This window comes from Aedes albopictus, chromosome 2 (assembly GCF_035046485.1).
Source record: "Aedes albopictus strain Foshan chromosome 2, AalbF5, whole genome shotgun sequence".
Taxonomy (NCBI): domain Eukaryota; kingdom Metazoa; phylum Arthropoda; class Insecta; order Diptera; family Culicidae; genus Aedes; species Aedes albopictus.
The window spans coordinates 169765318-169788223 of record NC_085137.1 but is presented as its reverse complement, the minus strand read 5'-3'; the positions used below and the strand labels follow the sequence as shown (position 1 = coordinate 169788223).

General features: G+C 38.4%; 1 protein-coding gene across 2 annotated transcripts in view; it reads left to right on the top strand.

Annotated features, from left to right (window-relative positions):
- Positions 1-22906, top strand: part of LOC109407262 (netrin receptor unc-5) — a 468026-nt gene that overhangs the window by 164966 nt on the left and 280154 nt on the right. For both annotated transcript variants that reach the window (XM_062850699.1, XM_062850698.1), the window contains exon 4: positions 10781-10997. In XM_062850699.1, the coding sequence (XP_062706683.1) occupies positions 10781-10997 (217 nt within the window). The remainder of the gene's footprint in view (positions 1-10780; positions 10998-22906) is intronic.

Sequence of the window (22906 nt, the reverse complement as noted above, 5' to 3'; positions counted from 1 at the left end):
ATCGACGATGGAGCTCCACTTTGGAGATCCAATTGTGAGGCCACCATGCACGAATTATATACCGCAGACATCTACATATTAATGAAGACCTGCAGCCGTTCAGTGTTCTCCACTGATACACACCAAGTTTCAGTGGCATATAGCAGCACAGATATCACGTTCGAGTAAAAAATTCGGATTTTGGTGCATCGCAGCCCTCGCCTTCTTGATCCGTGCACCTATGTCGATCTTGGTACCGCCATCCTCCGCCATTTGGCTACCAAGATATTGGAAGCTTTCAACATTCTATACTGATTGCACAGCTACCGTAAAGCTGGAAGGATTGACCGTGTTACATCCAACGATTTGGTCTTGTTGACGTTGAGGGTAAGACCTGTCGCTGAGGAGCGATTGGCATGATCATCGAGCTTGCTCTGCATATCGGAGCGCCGTTGAGCTAGAAGAGCAACGCCATCAGCCAATTCGAAGTCATTTAGGTGTTCCATGGTAAAGGGGCGGCCACAGCAATCCTCGATACGGTTCACGGTCAATCGCACCTACCAGGATCTCATCGAAGTACGATGAGGAACAGTAGCGGTGATAGTATACATCCTTGCCGCACTCCAGCAACGACCCGGATGGGATTGGACAAAACACCGTTGTGCAGTACTCTGCATGAAAATGCCCTGTACTGTGCTTCAATGAGGCTGATGATTTTCTCAGGGAGACCCTTGCGCTGAGGGCTTCCCACAAGTTTCCGTGATTGAGACGGTCGAAAGCTTTTTCGTATTAAATGAACACCAGGTAGGAAGACTCTTGGAATTCATTGATTTGCTCCAGGATGATTAGGAGCGTGACAATATGGTCCACACAGGATCGTCCAGCATGGAATACAGCTTACTGCCGTCGGAGAGTTGCGTCAATCATCTCCTGTATTCGGTTAAGGATCACTTTGCAGGACTTTGAGAACGATACACAGTAACATGATGCTTCGCCAAGTATCGCATACAGTCAGGTCACCCTTTTCCGGTACCTTTATACTAAGACGCCAGTCCAGTCTGTTCGATTTCATGCTACGGATGGCTTTTTCTATCTCCTGCAATGATGGAGCATCGGTGTGGACACGGGTAATGCGTCGACACTTGACAGAGGTTTCCAAAGTACTCGACCGAGCATTTCAACTGGTCAGTCGGGGTGCTCAATAGCTGTCCAGATGTGTCTTTCGCGGGCATCGTAGCATTCATATTAGTCCCTTTTATGCGATGTGAGACATCGTAGAAGAGACAAATATCGTCGGTATTTGCCTTCAGAAATTCCTCCGGAATCCAGAAAATCCTCCTGGCATTACTCCAGGAATTCCACTAAGGATTCCAGGATACCTGGAGGAATCCCTGGAGGCATTCATTTAGAAATACCTGGAGGAAATCTCTGCAGGTAATCTCTGGAGGCATTTCTGAAGGAATCCCAGAAGGCATTCTTGGAAGATTCCCTGGAGGCATTCCTGGAGAAATACCTGGAGGAGTTCCTTGAGGAATCCTTGGAGGAATTGCTGGAGAAATTCCAGAACAAATCCTTGGAGGAATTCCTAAAGGAATCTCTGGAGGAACCTTTGTAGGAGTTTCTGAAGGAATCCATGCAGAAATCCCTGGGCCCAGCAAACCAGAGATCACATAAGGATGTTAATTTCAAATCGTTTTTATGTACAGATTAAGTTCAAAATTACAAAAGATACGATAATTGATCAACTGCAATCGTTTACGAAGCCAGCAATTTCGTCCGATCATGTTTTACGTCTTGTATAATTTCAACTTCAAATGGACAACAATGTAATTTAATATTAGCATTCTTCTACAATCTCTTGTTTGATTGTTTATAAGTTCATATATGTAAATCTGAAATTATACAGGGGGGAATCTGATTGCGGTGGCAGTGGAAAGTTAATACAGGTCGGACTCGATTATCCGGGTGACTCCGAAAAACAATCCCCCCGGATAATCGAATTTCCGGATAATCGAGCCAAACTTTTTCTATTTTATTTTTAAGATTTATCAATCAAAAACAGTTCGATAAACATAGAAGCAAGCTTGTATGATGTTATAGTTCTTAAACTCAACGGCTGGCATGATTCTAACCATATTTATTGAGAATGAAAATTTAGTCGAAAAATCTGCATAATAAAAATAATTCACAAATAGGCTGAATCTGATTTATGGGTGTTGTATTTGACATTTGCTACATCTTTTGACTTATTGCCATCTTAAATTGTGCAAACAAAACGAAAAATTATTTGGTCCCCGGATAATCGAGCCTTTTTTTCCGGATAATCGAGCCCCGGATAATCGGGCCCCCGGTTGATTGAACCCCCGGATAATCGAGTCCGACCTGTATTTTGATGCTGGCATGGATCGAAGAGAATGCAGGTGTTATTCAGTTTTCCTACCTGGGTGTTCATTTTACTTCAACGCTGAACCAGGCCCGTGCTGGCCGTGTCGTGGACTTCCATTAGTGTCGATTTTAGGTAAGGTTCTTCTTCTCCCGGAAGATCGTAAATATTAACTTCTCCTCAACCTTCCAACGTCAGCGCAATCGACATTATCCACAAAGTCCAGCTCAGTTCTTGTGTTTATATGTTTTTAGATTTCATCGCCCGCACCAAGTATCTACTGGCTCGTCTGCAAAATACTTATATTTGCAAAAAATTTGCATCCTACAACATCAAATGAACGGCGTAGTGGCAGAGTATCTGAATGCGAAGCTGTTGGTCAAAATATCAAGACTCACTAATCCATTTGTTTTCGTTTTTAGTTTTTTATTGTTTGTAAAAAGGAAATCATATTGGTACCCAAACACAGTTATAATTGAAGTTATATATTGCGACAGATCAATTCATCTGCAGTTGTATATGACAGAATGATTTCAGTGAAATGTACGTATATGGCCTCCAGATTTATACTAATAGAGCAAATCTGTGCATTTTAAACAATCTCCCTTAATCGAGTAATGGATCACTTAGCAGAGTTGTAGTTGAGTAATGTGAACCAATTTGTTGGCTGGGGGGGAATTCCTGGAAGAATCCCTTGAAGTATTTTTTGAGGAATCCCTCAAGAAATTCTTCCAGGAATTCCTCCAGAACACCTGCAGGATTCCTTCATGAATATCTCCAGTGATTCTTCCAGAAATTCCCGCATGGATTCCTCGAGAAGTTGCTCCAAGAATTCCTCCAGATTTTTTTCAGGTTTTTCTCCCGAAATTCCTCATGGAGTTCCTCTAGAGATTTAACCAGAAATTTCTCTAGGGACTCTGCAGGAATTTCCAGGGGGTTACTTCATGGATTATACAAGCAATTCTTGCAAGTATTCCTCAAAAACTATTTTCAAGTATCCTTCGAGAAGTTCCTCCAGAAATCACTTCCATCAATGATTCCTTCAGGAACTTCTCCAGAAAATCTTCCAGGAATCCCTCTAGGGATTCTCCTATGAATTCCTTCAGAATTTCCCTAAGGAATTCCTCCAATGTTTCGTCCAGGATTTCCTTCAAAGATTTCTACAGAAATTCTTCGAGGGTTCTAGGAATTCTACTAGGGAATTCTACAGCATCTCCTCCAGGGATTCCTTCAACAATTTCTCCAAGGACTATTTCAGAAAATCCTCATGGGATTATTCCAGCAATTCCTCCAGGAATTCCAAGACTGCTGGAGGAATTCCTGGATACATAACTGGAGGAATCCCTCGGGGCATTCCTAGAGGAGTTCCTGCAGAAATCCCTGGAGGCATTCCTGGGAGAATTTCCGGAGGCATTCCTTGTAGAATCCCTGGAGGCATTCATAGAAGAATTCCTGAGGGCAATCCAGATATTTCTTTGTGTTTTATTTGCGAATTTCCTCACAGAATTGCTCTATGCATTCCACCTGGAATTTCTCTAAATATTGCTCCAGGAATTTCTCTAGAGATTACATTAAGAATTCCTCCAGGAATTTCTCCAGGGTTTACTCAAGCGATTTGTCCAAGTATTCCTCAACGAAATCCTCCAGAAATCACTCCCCGAACTTCTTCAGGAATTTGTTCAAGGATCCCTCCAAAAAATTTTTCAGGGTATCTCCAGGAGTTCCTCTAAAAATTCTTCCAGGAATTCCTCCAGGTATTTCTCCAGGTTTCCTTCAGCGCATCCTGCAGGGAGTCCTCTTGGAATTACTCAAGAATTTCTGGCAAGAATTCCTCCTAGGATTCGTTCAAAAATCTCTCCAAGGATTTCTCCAGGAATTTCTCCAAGGAATCTTCCAGGAATGCCTTCATAAATTCCTCCAGGAATTCTTCCATAAATTTCTCTAATTTTTCTAGAGATTACTCTAGGAATTCCTCTTATGATTCATCCTTGGTTTACTTTAGGAATTTGTCGAAGTACTCCCTAAGGAATTCCCCCAGGTATTCCTCAACGAATTCCTCCAGAAATCGCTCCCAGAATTCCTCAAGAGATTCATCCAGGCATTTGTTCAGGAATTCCTCTAGGAGTTGCTTCAAGGATTACTCCAAAAACTCCTCCAGGAATTTCCCGGGATTTTCTCCAGGGATATACTCTTCCAGGAATCTCTGGAGGCATTTCTGGGGGAATCCCAGGAGGCATTCCAGGAAGATTCCCTTGAGGCATTTCTGGAGGAATTCCTGGAGAAATCCGTGGAGGAATTGTTGGAGAAATACCAGAACAAATTCTTGAAGGAATTCCTAGAGGAATCCGTGGAAGAATTTCCGAACGAATTCTGAAAAAAAAAATCAGAAGAAATCCTTGGAAGAATTCCTGGAGAGATTCCTAAAGTAATTTCTAGAGGAATCCCTGAAGGAACCTTTGTAGGAGTTTCTGAAAGAATCAATGCAGAAATCTCTAGAGGAAATCCTGCAGAAATAGGAGTATTCCTGGAAGAATCTCTTGAGGAATCCCTTTAAAAACTCTTCCAGGAATCCTTCCAGAACACCTGCAGAATTCCTTCAGGAATTTCGCCAGCGATTCTTCCAGAAATTCCCGCATAGATTCCTCGAGAAGTTGCTCTAAGAATTCCTCCAGGTATTTGTTCAGGTATTTATGATTCCTCCTGGGTTTACTTTAGGAATTTGTCGAAGTACTCCTTAAGGAATTCCTCCAGGTATTTATTCCTCAACGAATGCCTCCAGAAATCACTCCCAGAATTCCTCCAGAGATTCATCCAGGAATTTGTTTAGGAATTCCTCTAGGAGTTGCTTCAAGGATTCCTCCAAACACTCCTCCAGGGATTCCCCCGGGATCTTCTCCAGGGATTCTTTCAGCAATATCTTCAAGGCTTCCTCCAAAAATTCTTCCAATAGTTCCTCCAGGAATTCATCCAAAAAGTTTTGAAGGAATTCTCCGGGGAATGTCTCTAGAAATAGCTTCAAGAAATTTCTCCTGAGATCTCTACCAGAATTCCTGAAGAATTTTCCGCAGGAATTCTTCAAAAAAAAAAAATCTAAAACGATTTCTTCACGAATTCCTCTAGAACTCTGCCAGAATTTCCCCAGAGATTCCAACAAGATTCCTCTAGGGATTTTTCCAGGAATTCTACTAGGGGTTCCTCCAATAATTTAGGGAATTATCGAGAATTTTCTTTAGGGATTCCTCCATGGATTCCTCCAGAAATTCCACCTAAGAATCCTCCAGGAATTCTACCAGACAATCCTCTAGAAATACCATAATTTTTCTGAAGGGATTTTTTTTTCAGGAATTCCTCCATAAACACATTCCTGAATTTCTCCAGGTCTATCTTCAGAAATTCCTCTAGTGATTCTCCCTGGATTTTCCCTAGGGAATCCTCCAGAAATTCTTCCAGGAATTCTTCCAAAAATCCCTGCAAGGATTCTTTCAGAAATTCATCCAGTTTTTTTTTCCAAGATTCCTCCAAGAATTGCAACAGAAATTCCCCCAGAGATTTTTTCGGGTGTTTCTCCCAAAAGGAACTCTTCTCAATATTCTTCCAGAAACTTCTCTAGGAATTTCTCCAGGAATACCACTTGAGATACCTCCAAGATTCCTCTTGAAATTTCTTCAGGAATTCCTCCAAGGTTTACTCGAAAAATTTGTCCAAGTGTTCCTCAAGAAATTCCTCAAGGTATTTTTTAACGAATTCTTCCACAAATCGCTGCCAAAAATCCTCCAAAGATTCCTCCAGGATTTTTTAGCGATTGCTCCAGGAATTCCTTCAGGCAATTCTGCAGGAATTCCTCCACAATTCTTCCAGGGATTCGTCCAGATTTTTTTCCAGGGATTCTTCAATGAATTCCTCCAGGGATTCGTCAAGAAATTCCTAAAGGGACTTTTTTAGGAATTCCTCCAGGAATTTCTGCAGGATCTCCTCCAGGGATTCTTGCAGGGATTCCTTTTGGATATCCTGAAAACATTCCTTCAAGAACTCCTCTAGGAATGACTAGAAACAAAAAAAATCCAGGACTGCCTCACCTTCGTCGGCTAGGGTGTCCGCCCATGCTCTTTTGTCCCACCTAGGGGAAGGTGGGGTAATATGCACCCCCTAAGCAAACGTGACCCTATAGCTAAGATTAAGATGATTTTATCGGTGTCTTGCGTTTTGAAAGTTAGTTTACTTATTTGACTAAGAGACGCCAAATTTTGGTCCGCGTGATATCAATTTTACCGAATCAAATTAACAATTTAAAAAGGTGTTACGTTTTGGGTGCTGAAAAACTGTTGGGGGCAAAACGCACCTTGAGGTGGGGCAATACGACCTCTGGCATTTTCCGCTTTGAATTCTAATGAGATACCAGGCGGCTCCATCTTACTATTTACGCAGCAAATGAAAGGAGTAGGAGGCGGATGGTAGTTAATAGGTTGGTTCCATATAATCAGCGCGCAGTTGCTTAAATTGCGTGCGCTTCAAATTAGACAATCTTTCCAAATCATCGTTTTTCACGCTTTTCATTCGAATATTCTTTCCATTCTTGGGCTTGTCCGGCTCAGTTTTTCGTCTAGTTTGCTTGAATCGAATGGAACTTTACTTATTTAATGAAATAGCGTGAGGGCGTTTTGCCCCGGGGGTGCATATTACCCCAGGTTACCCTACATGAGCGCTTAACTTCCTTCTCCAGAGCTGAATAGCGCAGCGGTCTACGCTTTGGCTCTTCGTGTTTTCGCTCGTTCTTTTGCGGTTTTGGCGTTCCTTTACTCCTCTATCTTCCTCCAGGTGTCATCTGTGTTCCACTGCACAATGGTCCCAATCCACGTTTTAGCAGGAAAAAAATCCGTATCTCTGTTTTCGTTAATTTTAGGCGTTTGGTGTCTTCAGAGAAGTTGTTTGCATTTGTTTGCTGCATCTTATCCAAAAATTTTTGATTAGGGTGGTCCTCGTCCTAACTCAAATCTTGAAAAGATTTTTTTAATTTTAAGTCATACGCGATCGAGTTCTTCAGAAAAGTTGTAGGCAATGCTATTTCGAGCAACTTTGCTGAATACGCCGTTTATCTAGCTCTTAATTTGATCATAGTAGGTTAATTTTAAGTTTTAACTTAGGGTGAGCCCCCCAAAAACGGTTTTTTCGCAATAACTTTTTTATTTCATTTTTTTCGAAGATGTGAGCTTCGGAGCATTTGAAGAGCAAGTAATGATGCATATTTGTTCTGAACATTGCATGTTGCTAGGTCTTGTCATTCAAATGTTATGGGCAATTTTGACTTAAAAACAACAATGTCTTCTAATGCTTATATCTCATGGAGCTGGTAAAATAAAAAAAGTTCTTTAAGCGGCATTTGGAAGGTCACATATAAAGCCAAATATGGAGCAAATATTACAAGAACGTTATTTTTTAAATTGGAATAAATCGACTCTAAAAATCCCCTTAAAAAATCGAAAAACTACTTATTTTAAAGATAGAGTCAAACTGTCTTCGGGAAAAATGTGGGTTTTCACCATGCCTAATAGTTTTCCATACACGACTTTTTTGTAAAAAGTGAAACAAAAGCTTGAAATTGATAATTTGTTTTTAAGGAATATAATCGTTCTGATTTCCTAGAAAAACATAGCATGTACCGGGTACATGATTGGCATCCTAAAAGAAGTAACTGGTCAAAATTTCAGTCAAATCCATTGAAATTAAGAGGTGCATCAAATCAATTTTGTGTTTTTCGACTATTTTTGAACTTCAAAAAATCATAACTACACTAAAACATGTCAAAACTTAATTCTTTTGGCAGAAATTGAAAGCTATACTTGTTTGCTACAACTTCTCCTAACAACGTGTGTCAATAAAATTGAAGGAAACATGTGTAATTATTACATTTGTAATCAGAAAAACCTTAAAAAGTTGATTTTTCGATAGATTTTGTTTTGGAACACCCTAATATACGTAATAAGTTTGATTTTTCAAAACGGCATCATATTCTACAATGTTTTTTGGATATTTGCTTCTTTAACACCAATGCTGTAGGAGTTGAGTAAAAATTACTAAAATTCGTGAAAGCCAAAAGTGGTCTAAAAACCAGCTTTTCGGGTGCAATCACGCTTTGGTGCGCAAAAAGTGGCATCGCGTCAGCCGCTGATATGATAGCCAACACCTGTCATCACGCTTGTTTGTTATCACCCGTGGTAGGGGGTAGCCAAGGCAAACTACAAGGAAGCAAAGCTACTACGTTCAGTACAATTTCGCGCCACAACGTGATTGCCTCCAAAAAGCTAGTTTTTAGGTCACATTTGGCTTTCCCGAATTTTAATATGTTTTGCTCAACTCCTACAGCATTGGTGTCAAAGAAGCAAATAACTCAAAAACATGAGAGAATATGATGCCGTTTTAAAATATCAAACTTATTACGTATATTAGGGTGTTCCAGAACGAAATCTATCAAAAAATCAACTTTTTAAGGTTTTTCTGATCACAAATGGATAATTACACATGTTTCCTTCAATTTTATTCGCACACGTTATTCGGAAAAGTTGTAGCAAACAAGAATAGCTTTCAATTTCTGCCGAAAGAATTAAGTTTTGACATGTTTTAGTGTACCACCTTAGGTATAGCTCACTCTAAAGAAACATTTAATACGCAGCCGCTGAATGCCAGAACATACGCTGTTTAAGTCGCGCCTCCTAAGCGTACCTCCTCAATATAGTTGAAGTCAGCAGGACAACAGTGCCCAGGCTGCACTACCAGTTAAGCACACAACTCTTTAGCTGGTAGTATTTGTCTTCGCTTGACCCGTGGAAGCATGAGGTAGGAACTTGTGAGGACCAGAGCTATGTTGTACGTGGGGCAAAAAGTTATCGATTACCATGCAGTTGATCTACCATTCAAATAACAAGAGCACGAACTTCAGAATCTAATGTTTCCACATTTGCTTAAACCACCTACCATGGATCTATATCGCATACCCCTATCCCCGACACATGTGAACGAATGTATGTTAGTCCGCCCCACGAGGCTTCCCCGGCGCAAGCCAAGGCGGACGAACAAGGATGAAAGTGGAAAATTTTAATGCCAAAGCTTGTTTTTCCGGAAACTGCAAAATGCTAATGCCTTGTGTGCTGCCGTTTGAGCCATTGTTGCTGAATCCGAATCGGCCGGCGGTGCTTGTGGTTCTCGAAGACGGTGGTGGTGGAAGAAAGGCCCGGAAAGGAAGTCAAAGTACATGTATCACTCGTTTTTGGGGCATCCTTCGGAGTTTGATTGAGGTTATGTGGGGGGAGCGGAAAGAAAAGTGAAAAGAACAACCATGGCTTCCTCGTGAAAGAGGGGGAATGTATTTAACGGGACGATCTTTCACTTTTCCCATCAACATCAATGGCAGAAGCAGCTGGAAACAATCCTGGGCTTTGGGAGTGTATCTTGCACCATCATCGTCGTCGTCGTCGTGGGGAAAACACTTATGAGTCCGAAAGGAATATGGAGCGAACTGGGACGGGGATCAAGGGGATGCAATAAAAGGATTATTTTATTCAAATTTCTTCTTTCGTTGCTGAGATTTTCTTGGCGTATGCAGAAGAGTCTTACATTGGATCACTGGAAATGGGAAGAAGGATTCTGATTTCGTCTTTAGTAACATCCATTATGGAAGTTTAACAGGCTGAGGGACCTGCTGTTAGTAAACTGTTGATTCAAGATCAATAATCTTTTATATCAAAATGTACACTTTTCCTTTTTTAATTGACGTAACGCCTCAACTGGGACAGAGCCTGTATAGTTTTTATTTGTTTCCAAGCTCAAAAACTGTTGGGACACCCCTCAACGCACACACCCAGCAGAAATAGCATCCTCAATATTTAATACCTACTCTCCATAACCATTTTCTAAGAATCCAAACAAGATTCAATTTGGTATTCAAAGTCTAGTTCCATTTCCTTTACTCCCACTCTCCGGTCTAAATCCTCGCATTTACATACACTTGGGCTACCACCAACACCATACTGTAACCGTCGTCCTCGCTGCCAGTTAGCTCTGTCTGGATTGTTTTCACTCATGGCTGCCTGACTGGCCAGCTAGATAGTTGGGTGAATGAATATTTCATGCGAAACTTTCTACAACAACACCAACTAGTTACTGTCCGTCGGCGTGCGGGTTGGGCTTAGGGATTTTTGCTCTTCCGGAGCACGTTTCATCTCCTGGTGCGATGTAAAAAGCTTGGAATGTCTTTCAGGATCAACCACTCCACTTGATCATCCGATAAATCCATACACACAGTCCCATTACAGACACCTGTCGTGCATTATTCAAAACATGCCGGAAAAGCATCACCATAAATCTAATCGTTTCCGATTGTTTGCTCTTTTTCTCTCTCTCTCTCTCTCGCCTTTTCTTTCCTAGGTGCATTTTAAATGCAGCGGTAGCAACAAGCCGCCTCCATCGGCGGAGGAATCCCATGTGGATCCGCACAGTGGCGTACACTACCAGGAGGTGACTGCCACCATCTCACGCGATCTGGTGTACGAGTATTTTGGCAAACCTCCGTTCAAATGCGAATGTCACGCGTGGTCACCACGAGGGAAAACCGTTAGCCAACCGGCTTCCGTTGTTGTTGCTTGTAAGTATGAATCAGATTAAAAAAACTATTAAAATGTGCCCCAATCATTAGAATACGATAAAAATGCATAAAACCACTTTTGTCGCCATTAACTGATGAAAATCTATGCAACATTGAAACTTGTTCTGTGATTTAGATAGTGTAACGCCCCCCCCCCCTGCAGCACGGGCAGTTATTTGGCGGAATAAGTCGTTTGGCCGAATTATGATCAATTGAATTTAGAGGAAGTTTTTGACATTCCTGCTGCCAATATTATCATTGGAAATATTTCCTTCTTTTAATCTTAGGCTATTCTCTTTAGTTTTATTATTCATGGATTAGTTGTCGTCAAAACTGCCAATATTGTATGACATATTTTTTCTTTCCTTTCGGATGAAAATCGCATCCAAGGGGGCGACAATGCGAAAACTTATAATTGGAGAGGTGAACACTTCAACAAGGGGGCAATTTTTCCAAAAGCTAGTGAACAGTTGAAACCCTTATACATACAGGGTGTTAGGTTCCTGAGTGCAAACTTTTTAAAGGGTGTTAGAGGACCATAAATGGAGAAAAAAATTGTTCTACGCATATGGTCAAATCAAAACCGTTACGTAGTTATTGAACTTCCCATGTTTTTACTCTTATTGCCTTATCTGGCAATAACTTGAAAATGGTCAAACTTATCGAAGTTTTTTTACCCTTATTCGAAAGATTATTGAATTTTCTATCAAATGGCATCTTTGAGTCGATTGGTTTAGTTAAATAACTAAGTTTTCTAGAGCAAATAGCTCAAAAGTAGTGTGTTTTAATTTATTTTCGTCAATTATCTTTGAAAAATGCGTAATAATTAAAAATTCTTTCTTTGGCAAAGTTGTGGCCCCTGTTCCACTCTACAATTCGTTCTTTGACATAAAACTTCTATCTCTTATCGTTTTGTTGCAATTTTGATTTAAACATCGCATTTCTTGTCATAAATTTGCAACTGTCATGGAAAGCACCTTTTTGCGCATGGTGCCGCACATTTAAATCAAAATTGCAAGAAAACGATAAGAGCTAGAAATTTGGTGTCAAAGAACGAATTGTAGAGTGTAATAGGAGCCACAACTTTGCCAAAGAAATAATTTTAATTTATTACGCATCTTTCAAAGATAGTTGACAAAAACTATTAAAAATACACTATTTTTAGCTATTTTGCTCTAGAAAACTTAGTTATTTAACTAAACCAATCGATTCAAAGATGCCATTTGATAGAAAATTCAATAATCTTTCGAATAAGGGTAAAAAAACTTCGACAAGTTTGACCATTTTCAAGTTATTGCCAGTTAAGGCAATAAGAGTCAAAAACATGGGAAGTTCAATAACTACGTAACGGTTGAGATTTGACCATATGCGTAGAACAATTTTTTTCACCATTTATGGTCCTCTATCACCCTTTAAAAAGTTTGCACTCAGGAACCTAACACCCTGTATATGGAAATAAAGTCATTCACAACTACTTATTGATTGATTGTAGCACATTTCAAAAAGTTGCTTACTCTTCTAAGTAATTTATATTCAATAATTTAACATTATTTTCGCAACTATTTCGATTGATTACAGTTTTTTTGATCATTTGTTTCTTCCATAATCTTCAGCCATTGAGTACCTGTTTTCTAGTTGGCTTTTAAGTTTAAGTTTGTTTTCCGAAACAATGTATCCTTTAGTTGTGATTTGTATAAGGAGTACGAAATTACATACATGTTATAAAATATGGTTAAACCAGCTGACATAAAATGATGGATTCACTTTATTGGTTGAGTACACAAGTGCAGAGTTGAAATTTTAATATTGCCTCACTATATAGAAGGACAAATTCCTACTCTTCCTGTTATTTTAAAAAGAAAAAAAAAGACACTACACCGTCTTCAACTGAAGGTTGTACAGACTGAACAAGCACTAGCATTAGACAACGGACAACAAACATAACTCCCAGTGGTCCAATGAAGAATTTTCCGTTTGACGAAAAGTTTTCCCCGACTGGAGCGGGAATCGAAACGCCTAGATGACTGACGCCTCTAGCCGCACGGCCACGTAGCCGTTATCAAAAATGAAATAATGATAGACATTGTTTTAATTAGTGCTTACTTTCTATAGTTATGTTTGATGTAAGTTTATCCCAAATTTGGCACAATAGGACATATGATTTGATGCATTATTGTCCATTTGTGATTCAAGAAATACAAGACTTTACAGTTCATAATTTTATTTAATATTTCTGGTGTGCGCAATAAGCTCAAAATACGATTTTTAACCAGGGAGTGGTCGCGTCGTGTACTGAGTACACGCACCATAAAAAATGCATGCATGTGGTCAAAGACGCGACTGCTCGAGGGTTAATCGTAAAAATGATTTCTGATACAGTCAACTTTCACATGTAATAGTGGTTTGCACATTTCTAAGAGTAATTTTTTACTTTTCATTTTTTTTAATTCGTTTCTTATTTAACCAAGCTAATATTGGTCATGTACAAAGTGTCTACTCATAATACCTAATTGTATTCCCTGAATTTTATAGATTTTTGAAATATTATTGAACCTGAAAGTGAAAAAAATATGAGAAAACAGACGAATTCCGAATCGTATTCGGAGCTGGCAGCACCCTCTTAGACTACAATGAAACTTGCTGGATATGTAGATTGTAGACCTTGATTTTTATGACACTTTACATTCTTAGTTTCTTCAAAATTAATTTAGACCGTCTTTCGAAAATTGTTAATTTTTTTTTTTGCAAATTTTTTTCAATGTGTTTAATAAAAAAAATGGCTAGTCCTACAAAACATGATGTATGGGGGATTTTCACAAAAAAGACAAGTTTAAAAAAAATTAAAAAATTTAAATTGAGTACTACACTAAAAAATCATTTTTAAAAATTTGAAGTTCATTTAAAAAAAACACAATTTTTGATTTCAATTAAATTACTAGGGTAAATGTACCAATAGTGGTGCTATTAGTATTTCCTTGTAGAAAAATAATTGAATAAAATTGATTATGCCACAAAATAAAAAGTCTGAAAACCGAAACGTACGTTAATCGGTAATTTTTCACTTAAATTTTCTAGGAAAAATGTAAAAACCATTGTTTATTTCAGTTTTTGCTAATAAATCACTTGCACCAACTATAGGTACACGGTTCCTATTATGGAGGTAAAATTTAACATTGGTTCCTATAGTGGCGCATCCCATTGAATTCTTATGGGACCCACCACTATAGGAACACTGCCACCACTATAGGTGCAAAGGAGCAAAAAATTTAAGGAAAATAATTGTTTAAAATAGGTTTTTCGGCAAATCCCGAACACAAAACTGAATTAATGTTATTAATTAGTTATGATGCATCTATTAAAAATGTCATTTGCAAGCTTTTTGTTCGAAATAGTGCTGGCACTACCACCACTATTGGTACTACCTCCACTAAGGGAGCTTTTACCCTACTCGATTTTTTTTTAAATTTTCGATAAACAATTTTTGTGACAATCACTCATTCAATTTACTCAGATTCATATTTATTCTGGAATCATACCTAATTGGAATCCAATGTGCAAAGAAGCCCTTAAAATTTTTGGCAGGTAACCAGCAAATTTTGCTGATTTCTTCTATGTATTCAGAAATTGAATTTCAGCACAATTTTCTGAAACATCCACCAATTTGTTGTACTCATAGGGCACAATGTTGAGCCAGATTCTCACAAAACATTAGTGAAATTTCAGCAATTCGTTTTGCTGATTTTTGCATTGCTCTAAGCTCACGGTTCCCAACCTTGGCTCTCGCGACCCCCCAGTCTGTCGTCACTGCGCTTTTCGTAAAACAATCAAAGCATGCCTGCAAGCGGTTAGGGGGTCGCGAAACGAAGGTTAAGAAGCTATGCTCTAACCGATTGGTCCATAGGTGAAGACATGCAAGGTTTTGTAGGGGTTTCAGGGGGTGTCAGAGTGATTCTTGGGGGTTTCTTCAAGGACTTTCACAAGAGCTAACCTGTGCCTATTCGTATCACAGTCTTATGTGAATGGGAAACCCAGAAAGATGAGACTGTTATGCAAATCGGGGAAGTACAGTACTATTTCATAACGTTTCAAGGCGTTTCAGTGAGTGTCTCAAAAGGGGTGGGGGAGAGTTTTATGATGCTCCAGGGGAAATAAAAAAGGAGAGGCGCAGATATGGGTGCAGAGAATTTTGGGGAACTGTAGACATTTCAGGGGGATTCGAAGAGGGAAGTGCTCCGGTCAATCACGTAGTATGCTTCAGGTAGGATTCTTGGAGTTTTAGTGATTTCACAGGCTTTCAGATGAGCTTCGGGGATGTTTTAGTGGGGTTTTACAGGCGTCTCAAAACATTTTAGTACGTTTCCGTAGGTATTGGTTGATTACCGACGGTCTTGATAATTTATGGGACTTTTTGGCGCTATATCGGTCTTCAGGTTCCTTAAAAAACAACCGGTTAGGTTAAAAGCCGACGTTTCGAATGTTTATTCATTCATCTTCAGGGCAAACAACAAATTTCACAATTAGTCACTGATTAATATATAACATACACTCCCGATCGAAAGTTTGGGGTCACCCCCTCAAAAATATGTCATTGTTTTAGGCCCATATCTCCGTCAATTTGAGTCCGATTTCAAAACCCTAGATCTCATTCAAAAGATAATTTTGATCATGGTTTAGGTGAAAATTTTACAAAAACATTTGCATGTAAACTTAACACAAAGTTCTTAATAAATTAGAATAAACTTACGGCAGTGTCGCTGACAAAGATATCAACAAATCACTTTTCCATGTTTAACGATAGTGACCCCAAACTTTTGGCCAATGCATCATTTTGAGGGGTGACCCCAAACTTTTGGTCAATGACACCAAGAGTTAATTTGATTAATAACTTTTTTTAAGATTGTTTAGCTAAGTTCGGTAAAAAACAGTTGAAGCTAATAGAAAATAGGTTTTATTACCGCTCTCATCTTAAAATTTGGTCGACCCAATTTCCCAATTTCCATTGGTTTATTTTCATTTTTTAGGAAATTTGGCAACTTTGTGTTAAGTTTACATACAAATATTTTTGTAAAAGTTTCATCACCATGTTCAAAGTTACTTTGACTTACTATCTTTTGAATGATATCTAGGGATTTGAAATCGGACGCAAATTGACGGAGATTATGATCGGGAGTGTACATTCCTGTAGGTTTCAGGGATTCAGAGGCATACAGGAGAGTTCTAGAAGGGCTCAATAGTGGGTTCAATGCATTTAGGAACTTCAGGGAGCTTCAGGAGGCTTCACAGACTTTCAGGGGAGCTTCTGAGGCCTACAGAGAGGCTTCAAAAGCGTTACAAATAGTTTCGGGGTATCTCAGCGATTTAGGAGGCATTCCGGGGATTTAAATTGGCATCACCGGATATCCGATGAGCTTCAGTAGACTTTTATGAGGGTTTCAGAGCGTTTCAGAGAGCTTCACAGCAGTTTCTTGTGGTTCTATGCAGCTTCACAGGCTTTTAGGAAAGATTCAGTTAGTATTCAGAGCGTTTCTGGCAGGCTCACAATGGTTTCCGGAGTCTTGAAACTTCCAAGTGTCGGGGGAGGAGGGGGGTTTAGTCTTTTACGTGAGCTTCAGAGAGGTTTAAGGAGGATTTCAGAGTCAATTCAATGCGTTTCAGGGTATTTCAGGGGGAAATTTGGAGGCTTCACAGGCTTTTGGGTGACGTTTTAAGGCGTTAAATGATATTTCAAGGGGTTTCAGATGGGTTGCTAGGAGTTTTTGGGGAGCTTCACAGGTGTTCAGGTAAGCTTCAAGGGCGTTTCAGAGGGCTTTGAGACAATTCAAGGGATACATTAAGTTTTAAAGGCTCCAGAGACTGTCAGAAGAACTTTAGGAGAGATCCGGAGTGGTTCCAAGGCATTTCAAGATGATTCAGAGTATTGTAGCAGGCTTTAGAAGGTTTAAGAAGTGTTTTTTTGGTATCAAGGGGTCCTAACAAGCTTTCAGGTGTGTTTAAGGTATGGTTCATGGAAGTTTCCGAGGCATTTAAGAGGCATATCAAGGAGTTTTAGAAGCATTTCAGGGCGTTTCTGTCTGATTAGTTGAAACCAGTGATTATGTTTGTAGATTCGTTGACCTCTACTCAAAAGAGTTTTTGGAGCTCCCCAAAAATATTTACACTCATCACTCTTGATAGATCATAGCTACCTGAAGCTGGGTGAGTGTAAAACTGAATTATTATTAGGTTTCAAAATACAACTAGATTTGTCTGTAGATCTGATAACATATTTGCAAGGGCTTCTTGGAATGCCTCAAACTGACATTGAACTCGTCACTAGACAGAAAACAGTTGCATGAGGCTGATCACTGATTATGCTCGTTGTGCCAATGGTCCTACACTCAAGAGAGCTCTCGCATGGTTTTGGACACTCATTGAACTCACAGCTAGATAAAATGTAAATGTATGTAAGCCTATTATCATGGGAATAAACTAGAAGCAAGACATGAATTGGCCCAGAGTTTCGATGCATTGGACAAATATCAGTTCTACCGTTTTGTTTTTCTCAGAAATAGAATCGATTTATGTGTAATAAGGGGCGCAGTTTCAATGGGATGCACATCTCTATGAAAACGGTACTTTTTCATCACATTCGATTTCCCGAACCTCTGAGGTAACAAAACAAGAACTGTAGAGAAATCGATGCTACATTGCCTCTTAATGAGAATGGAGTAGTGCGACATGCACTAAATACTAAGGATACGGGTGTTGCCCAAAAGGTCTAAATCAGGGCTGCCCAACGTACGGCCCGCGGCACGATTGGAGACAATGAATAGAATTTAGCCCGAGGAATAATAATTCTGAATATTTTCCTTATTCAATAAAAATGTATTTAGGGTCCGAGTGCCATCATTAATCTCATGCTCCCATGTTCATCTTATTCGAAAACAAGCGATTAAACAAAAAAAAAACATTACGTTATTAACTTCGAGTAATTTTGGAAAAATCAAATCAAATTTTTTGAAGCCTCCGGAGATTTTATTTTTGTGTCAATCAATAGCTCTGTCTGGTACTAAATAGATACATGTCTGATTGCGCCAGACTTAAACTAGAATAGTCAATTTATGTTGCGAGAGCCACCCTAGCGTGTTGTTACTCACGTCCACCGAACGCACACTATTTGCCCCTATACGCTATATAGAATAGGCTTTTTATACCGATCGCCTCCCGATCGTGTATTGATATCTATCTGCTTCTACCCAGCAGAGGCAGTAGATTAGAGAAATATTAGTTAGTTGTAAATAAACTTCCGCCGCGTTCGGGACGAAATACACATCTCCGTTACTTTGTTGCCAAAAACAAGTGCATTTTCGTTTATCGGAATAAAGTTCAGTGACCGCGAACTATTCGTGTTTATATCTCGTAGCGAGAATATCACCGCGCGCCTATACCGGGATTGAGTAGTGAACGCTATCGGTCTATGTGCGTGAACAATGTCATTGAAACTTCCTAAATACTGTTCCAAAATCCAATATTCTGGAAGAAATTTCAAAAAAGCTTTGAAATTTCATTAGAAACATTAAACTGAAAAAAAGTGTCATTGTTATCTTAAAAATTTTGATTATTTTTTGCTATTATCTAGGAATTCTCAGAAAAAATTAAAAATATATATATTATTATCAAATTTTTATTTCTGGCCCGTCGACTGGTATGGAGCTTCACCAGTGGCCCGCGGCCGAAAAAGGTTGGGCAGGCTTGGTCTAAAAACTGGTAACAGTTGCTCATCTGAACAGAAAAAATAAGCCTATGTGATTATAAACCTCATTTGCAGTGAAGAGAATTGTCAGACAAAAGAGGCACAAAACAAACAACAAAGAAGACGCGGCGATTACTCTTTATCCCCACTGGTAACAGATAATGTACTGATCTCGAAAATATTTATTGCAGACAAAATGAAAGCTGAATTTGTTGCGTACTTTTCAACGTGAATAATCAAACATTACAAACCCAAAATGGAAACTTCAGCGCTTCTTCAGCAGCGTTGCAGTGTTTCCGACCCAACGGTGACTCCCAGATCTCCCATCCTTTCCGTCTAACAAATACCCCAGTCCGTGCTGGTTGTGGGGATGCAGAGGTGATCTCGGTCTTTAAGGACTGTATCGGAAATTAACTATAAACGTTCACAATTGCCTGAAAAATAATCTGTTCAAAATAAACATAATTTTATTTTTGGAGATACTATAAAAATCTCTCAAATAAAGAATGGCATTTCTGATTTTCAAAAAATAATCATTTAACTTGGACTTTTATCTCAAAGATTGCACGTATGTTTTTAAAATTTTGGACACCTCCTAAAATTTTAAAATTGCGAAAACTTTGGGAAAATATTCATTTTTTTCTCTTATTTTTGCGCAAATATATTCTTTTCCAGAATGCTCATGATGTAGGAAAATTATTTTTAACAAGAAAAATTCCCTCCGCAGTTTAGGGCAATTCTTAAAAATGAAAAAAAGGCCATTTTTCGAGGAACTCTTTTTTTATGCGTCTTCAAAGAACGATTACGCTAATAAAAAATACATAAAGTTGAAAATTTGCATTTTTTTCGATTGGGTCTGTATTTAAATCTATTGAAGAGGTAGTTTTACCAGAGAACGGAATTTTATAACCTCTGAAGATATTTAAAACAGAGCGTCAAAGTTCGAACAAAAAGTAGGTGTTCTATTGGGATAGACCATATTTTTAATGTTGGAGGTTTTTCTATCCAAAATAAGAATTTTAAAATTTGGTTTTGAGTAATATGTTATGTGTACATAACCGCTAGTAATAATCATTATTTTCCAGATTTTTCTCCGTACATTTTTTTTTCGCTACAAACGATTCAAACGTTAAAAAAATTTCAAAAAAAGGCAGTTTGTACAGATTGTAATTTTGTGTGGCATACTCATAGAACCATATTTTCAATAATACTAATCATTTTCCAAATTTCCTCAAGCTGTTCTAAACTTAACTATATTGTGAAGATTTCATAGAAGAACCGGAATGAAAAGACCAACCGTGCGCCGAGATAGAGCATTTTGAATGTTTCTAGTTAATTTCCGATACAGTCCTTAGTAGCAACAACCAGCACACTCTAACATTCCTTTCCCTTCCCAACTGGCTATAAGGACGTGGCCGGCGCCGGTATTGATCCAAAATGTATGAGCTGCTAGAATTGCACTTTGAGAATAAGTGGAGTGTCCCAGAGTCATTTGGATCTCAGTACAATTGGTACCAGCTCAGATCAATCACGGAGTAGCAACCATTGACATGTATAGTCAGATTTGATCGTTTTTTTATCGTTTTTTCCATATCAAAATATGCATTTATTGAGTATTTTTCTTCTGTTCGGGCATCGATCCATGAAAATCATCTAATTTTTTCTGGTTTAATGACTGTAGGATAGATCTTAGCTGCACCGATTAGCCAAAAAGCTCCTCAATCTTTCTCTTATTATTTTTTTTTTAATCACTTAACCTAATTTACAGCTCTATTGTCCACTGGAGCACTACGTGAGCAATTTCAATTGACAGCTGCACTTACATTTTGTACAGCGCCTAGATTCTATTCTACTTTATCGAACTGGTTGCCTTTCTGCTGCTTCACTTTTTCTACTTTATACTTAGTAGAATGATGAGCACAAGGATGATGATGGATAGCCGTTGTTCCTTTCCAGTCCGATTGGGTGTCCATTATGAGTAGCAGTTCGCCGATGTCCAGGTATCCGGGTCCGTTTGAGCCATGGGGCTCAGAAGAGGGTCAGTGTCAGTTGCTCTCGGGGGAAAAGTAACTGACGAAAAATTGCAAGTGCCGGGGCTGGGAATCAAACCCATGACCATCTGCATATGAAGCGAACGTGTGACCAACTACGCCACGGGCCCCGGCATTTTTTCTCTTATTTACCTCTGCAGTTATAAGTATTTTTTTTTTCAACAAAATATCATGATAGGGTGAGGAAGGGTATCTTCATCATGGGGGGTTTATTGAAACCTGTTGGTTTCAGAGTTGCCCTCAAATCCTTCCCAACCAAGCTGAGGTATATGTCCAAATTCAGGGCCATTTTGCCCACAAAAAAAAAACAATAAACCAGTCGATAACAAACTTTGTCACCCTATTTTTCATTGTTTTTTTTTCAGAAATTCTATCATGAATTTTACCAGAAGCTTCTATCAGATTTTTAAAAAATTTTTTTTGAGATTTCTGTAACATTTTTTCTCAAATTTCAATCGGAATTTCTTGTAGGAGTTTTTTACAAAATATATTTCTATGATTCCTAGTGGAATTGTTCGAGTAATCTAACTCTATAATTTGTAAAATTAATATTTCTATGGCATTGTTCAAATCATTTTAGAAGATCATTATGAAGAATCACAAGTTTGACTGCACATTTGCGAGAAGCCACACCCAGAAATTTACTCACCCGAAAATATCTTTGGAATTCCCTTCTGTAACTCAGACCAAAATTCTTCCAAAATTTTTGTGTAGATATTTCAAAAACTTATGAAAAATGTCTCAAGTGTCTCAGTCAAATGGCTCAACTTTAGCTCTTCAGCTCAGATTTCCCAACAAAACACCAATTGTTGTTCCTCATTTGGAAGAACTACGCTTTATCTTCCGATTTCTAGCTTTCACTATCTAGAGGTATCGGAAATAAAAGTTATACGACAGATAAAAATTGTTCATGTTTTACGGTTTTACGTCCACTTTTTGTTCAATGTTGTGACAAATCTCGGATGCAACGTAAATAAAAGTTTGTTTGCACACATACAAAGACTAAACAGATGAAAAAAAAATGCAAACATGTTATTGCTCAACAGCACAATTGTGCTGGTTCGTCACGAAAGGGATATGCTACAGAAATTGCTTAGACTTTTTTTCAAGGAATCCATACAGTTTGTATGCTAAATTTCATCCCAGATGGATTACCATAAACATCAGCACTAACAGCTGAAATACTGCATGTAATTTTCCCATAATATTAATAGTGGCTTAATTTTTTATTTCTTAATATTTGTGAATTTGTTCATTGTTCCTAATTTAACTGATTATTTCTTTGTGACTGTCAAACATTTCTAAAGAGATAATACTTAAACGTCCACAAACTCTGTACGCATTTGAAACAAGTTACAAGCAACAAGAATCTTGCATCAAAAAGCACCATGCGAATTTTTCGAAAAGGTTCACATCCCATATGGTCGGCGTTAAGTCAGAGAGGACCATGTGTCTTTTACTTAATTTCTAGAAAAACGACTTTAAAGTTTGCAACTCTATAAGTTTTGAGTTTTTCAACAAATGTTCTTGAATTTTTGCCATAAATCTTAATAACTATTCATCACAGCATCGCTCTGTATTGATCGCGAAAAAAACGTAAAATAAAGCTTGAAACCGAAAAATTGCTAAGTAATTGATTGTACTTAGTCCACTCTGACTGAACGGTTTTTGGAAAATGTTCAACCAACTACAGTTCACACTCAAGTTTTTTCATAATTGAAGATAAAATAATGCACAAGTAGGACAACAGTTAATAGGAGTGGTGTATAATGTGAGCAGGAAGTTTGGAATTTGATATTTCTGTTATTACACTGTTGATTACCATTTTCAATTTTTATGTTCAGTCAGAGTGGACCAAGTACAACAATTTAATATCACAAGTAGGGTCAATTTATGAGCTATTTAAGAATTCCTAACTTGAACATTTAATAGCTAATAACTTTTGAATGTATTTTCATAGTTCAGTACGTTTTTGGAATATTGTAGTTACACAGTTTACAATGATTTATTCAGAGGACTGGCATTTTTCAAAAATTCGTTCAGACAGAGTGAACCAAGTACACAATTCTTAAATAATCGGTTAAATCAATTTCTTCATGAAACGGGTATTGGTACAATTCAATATG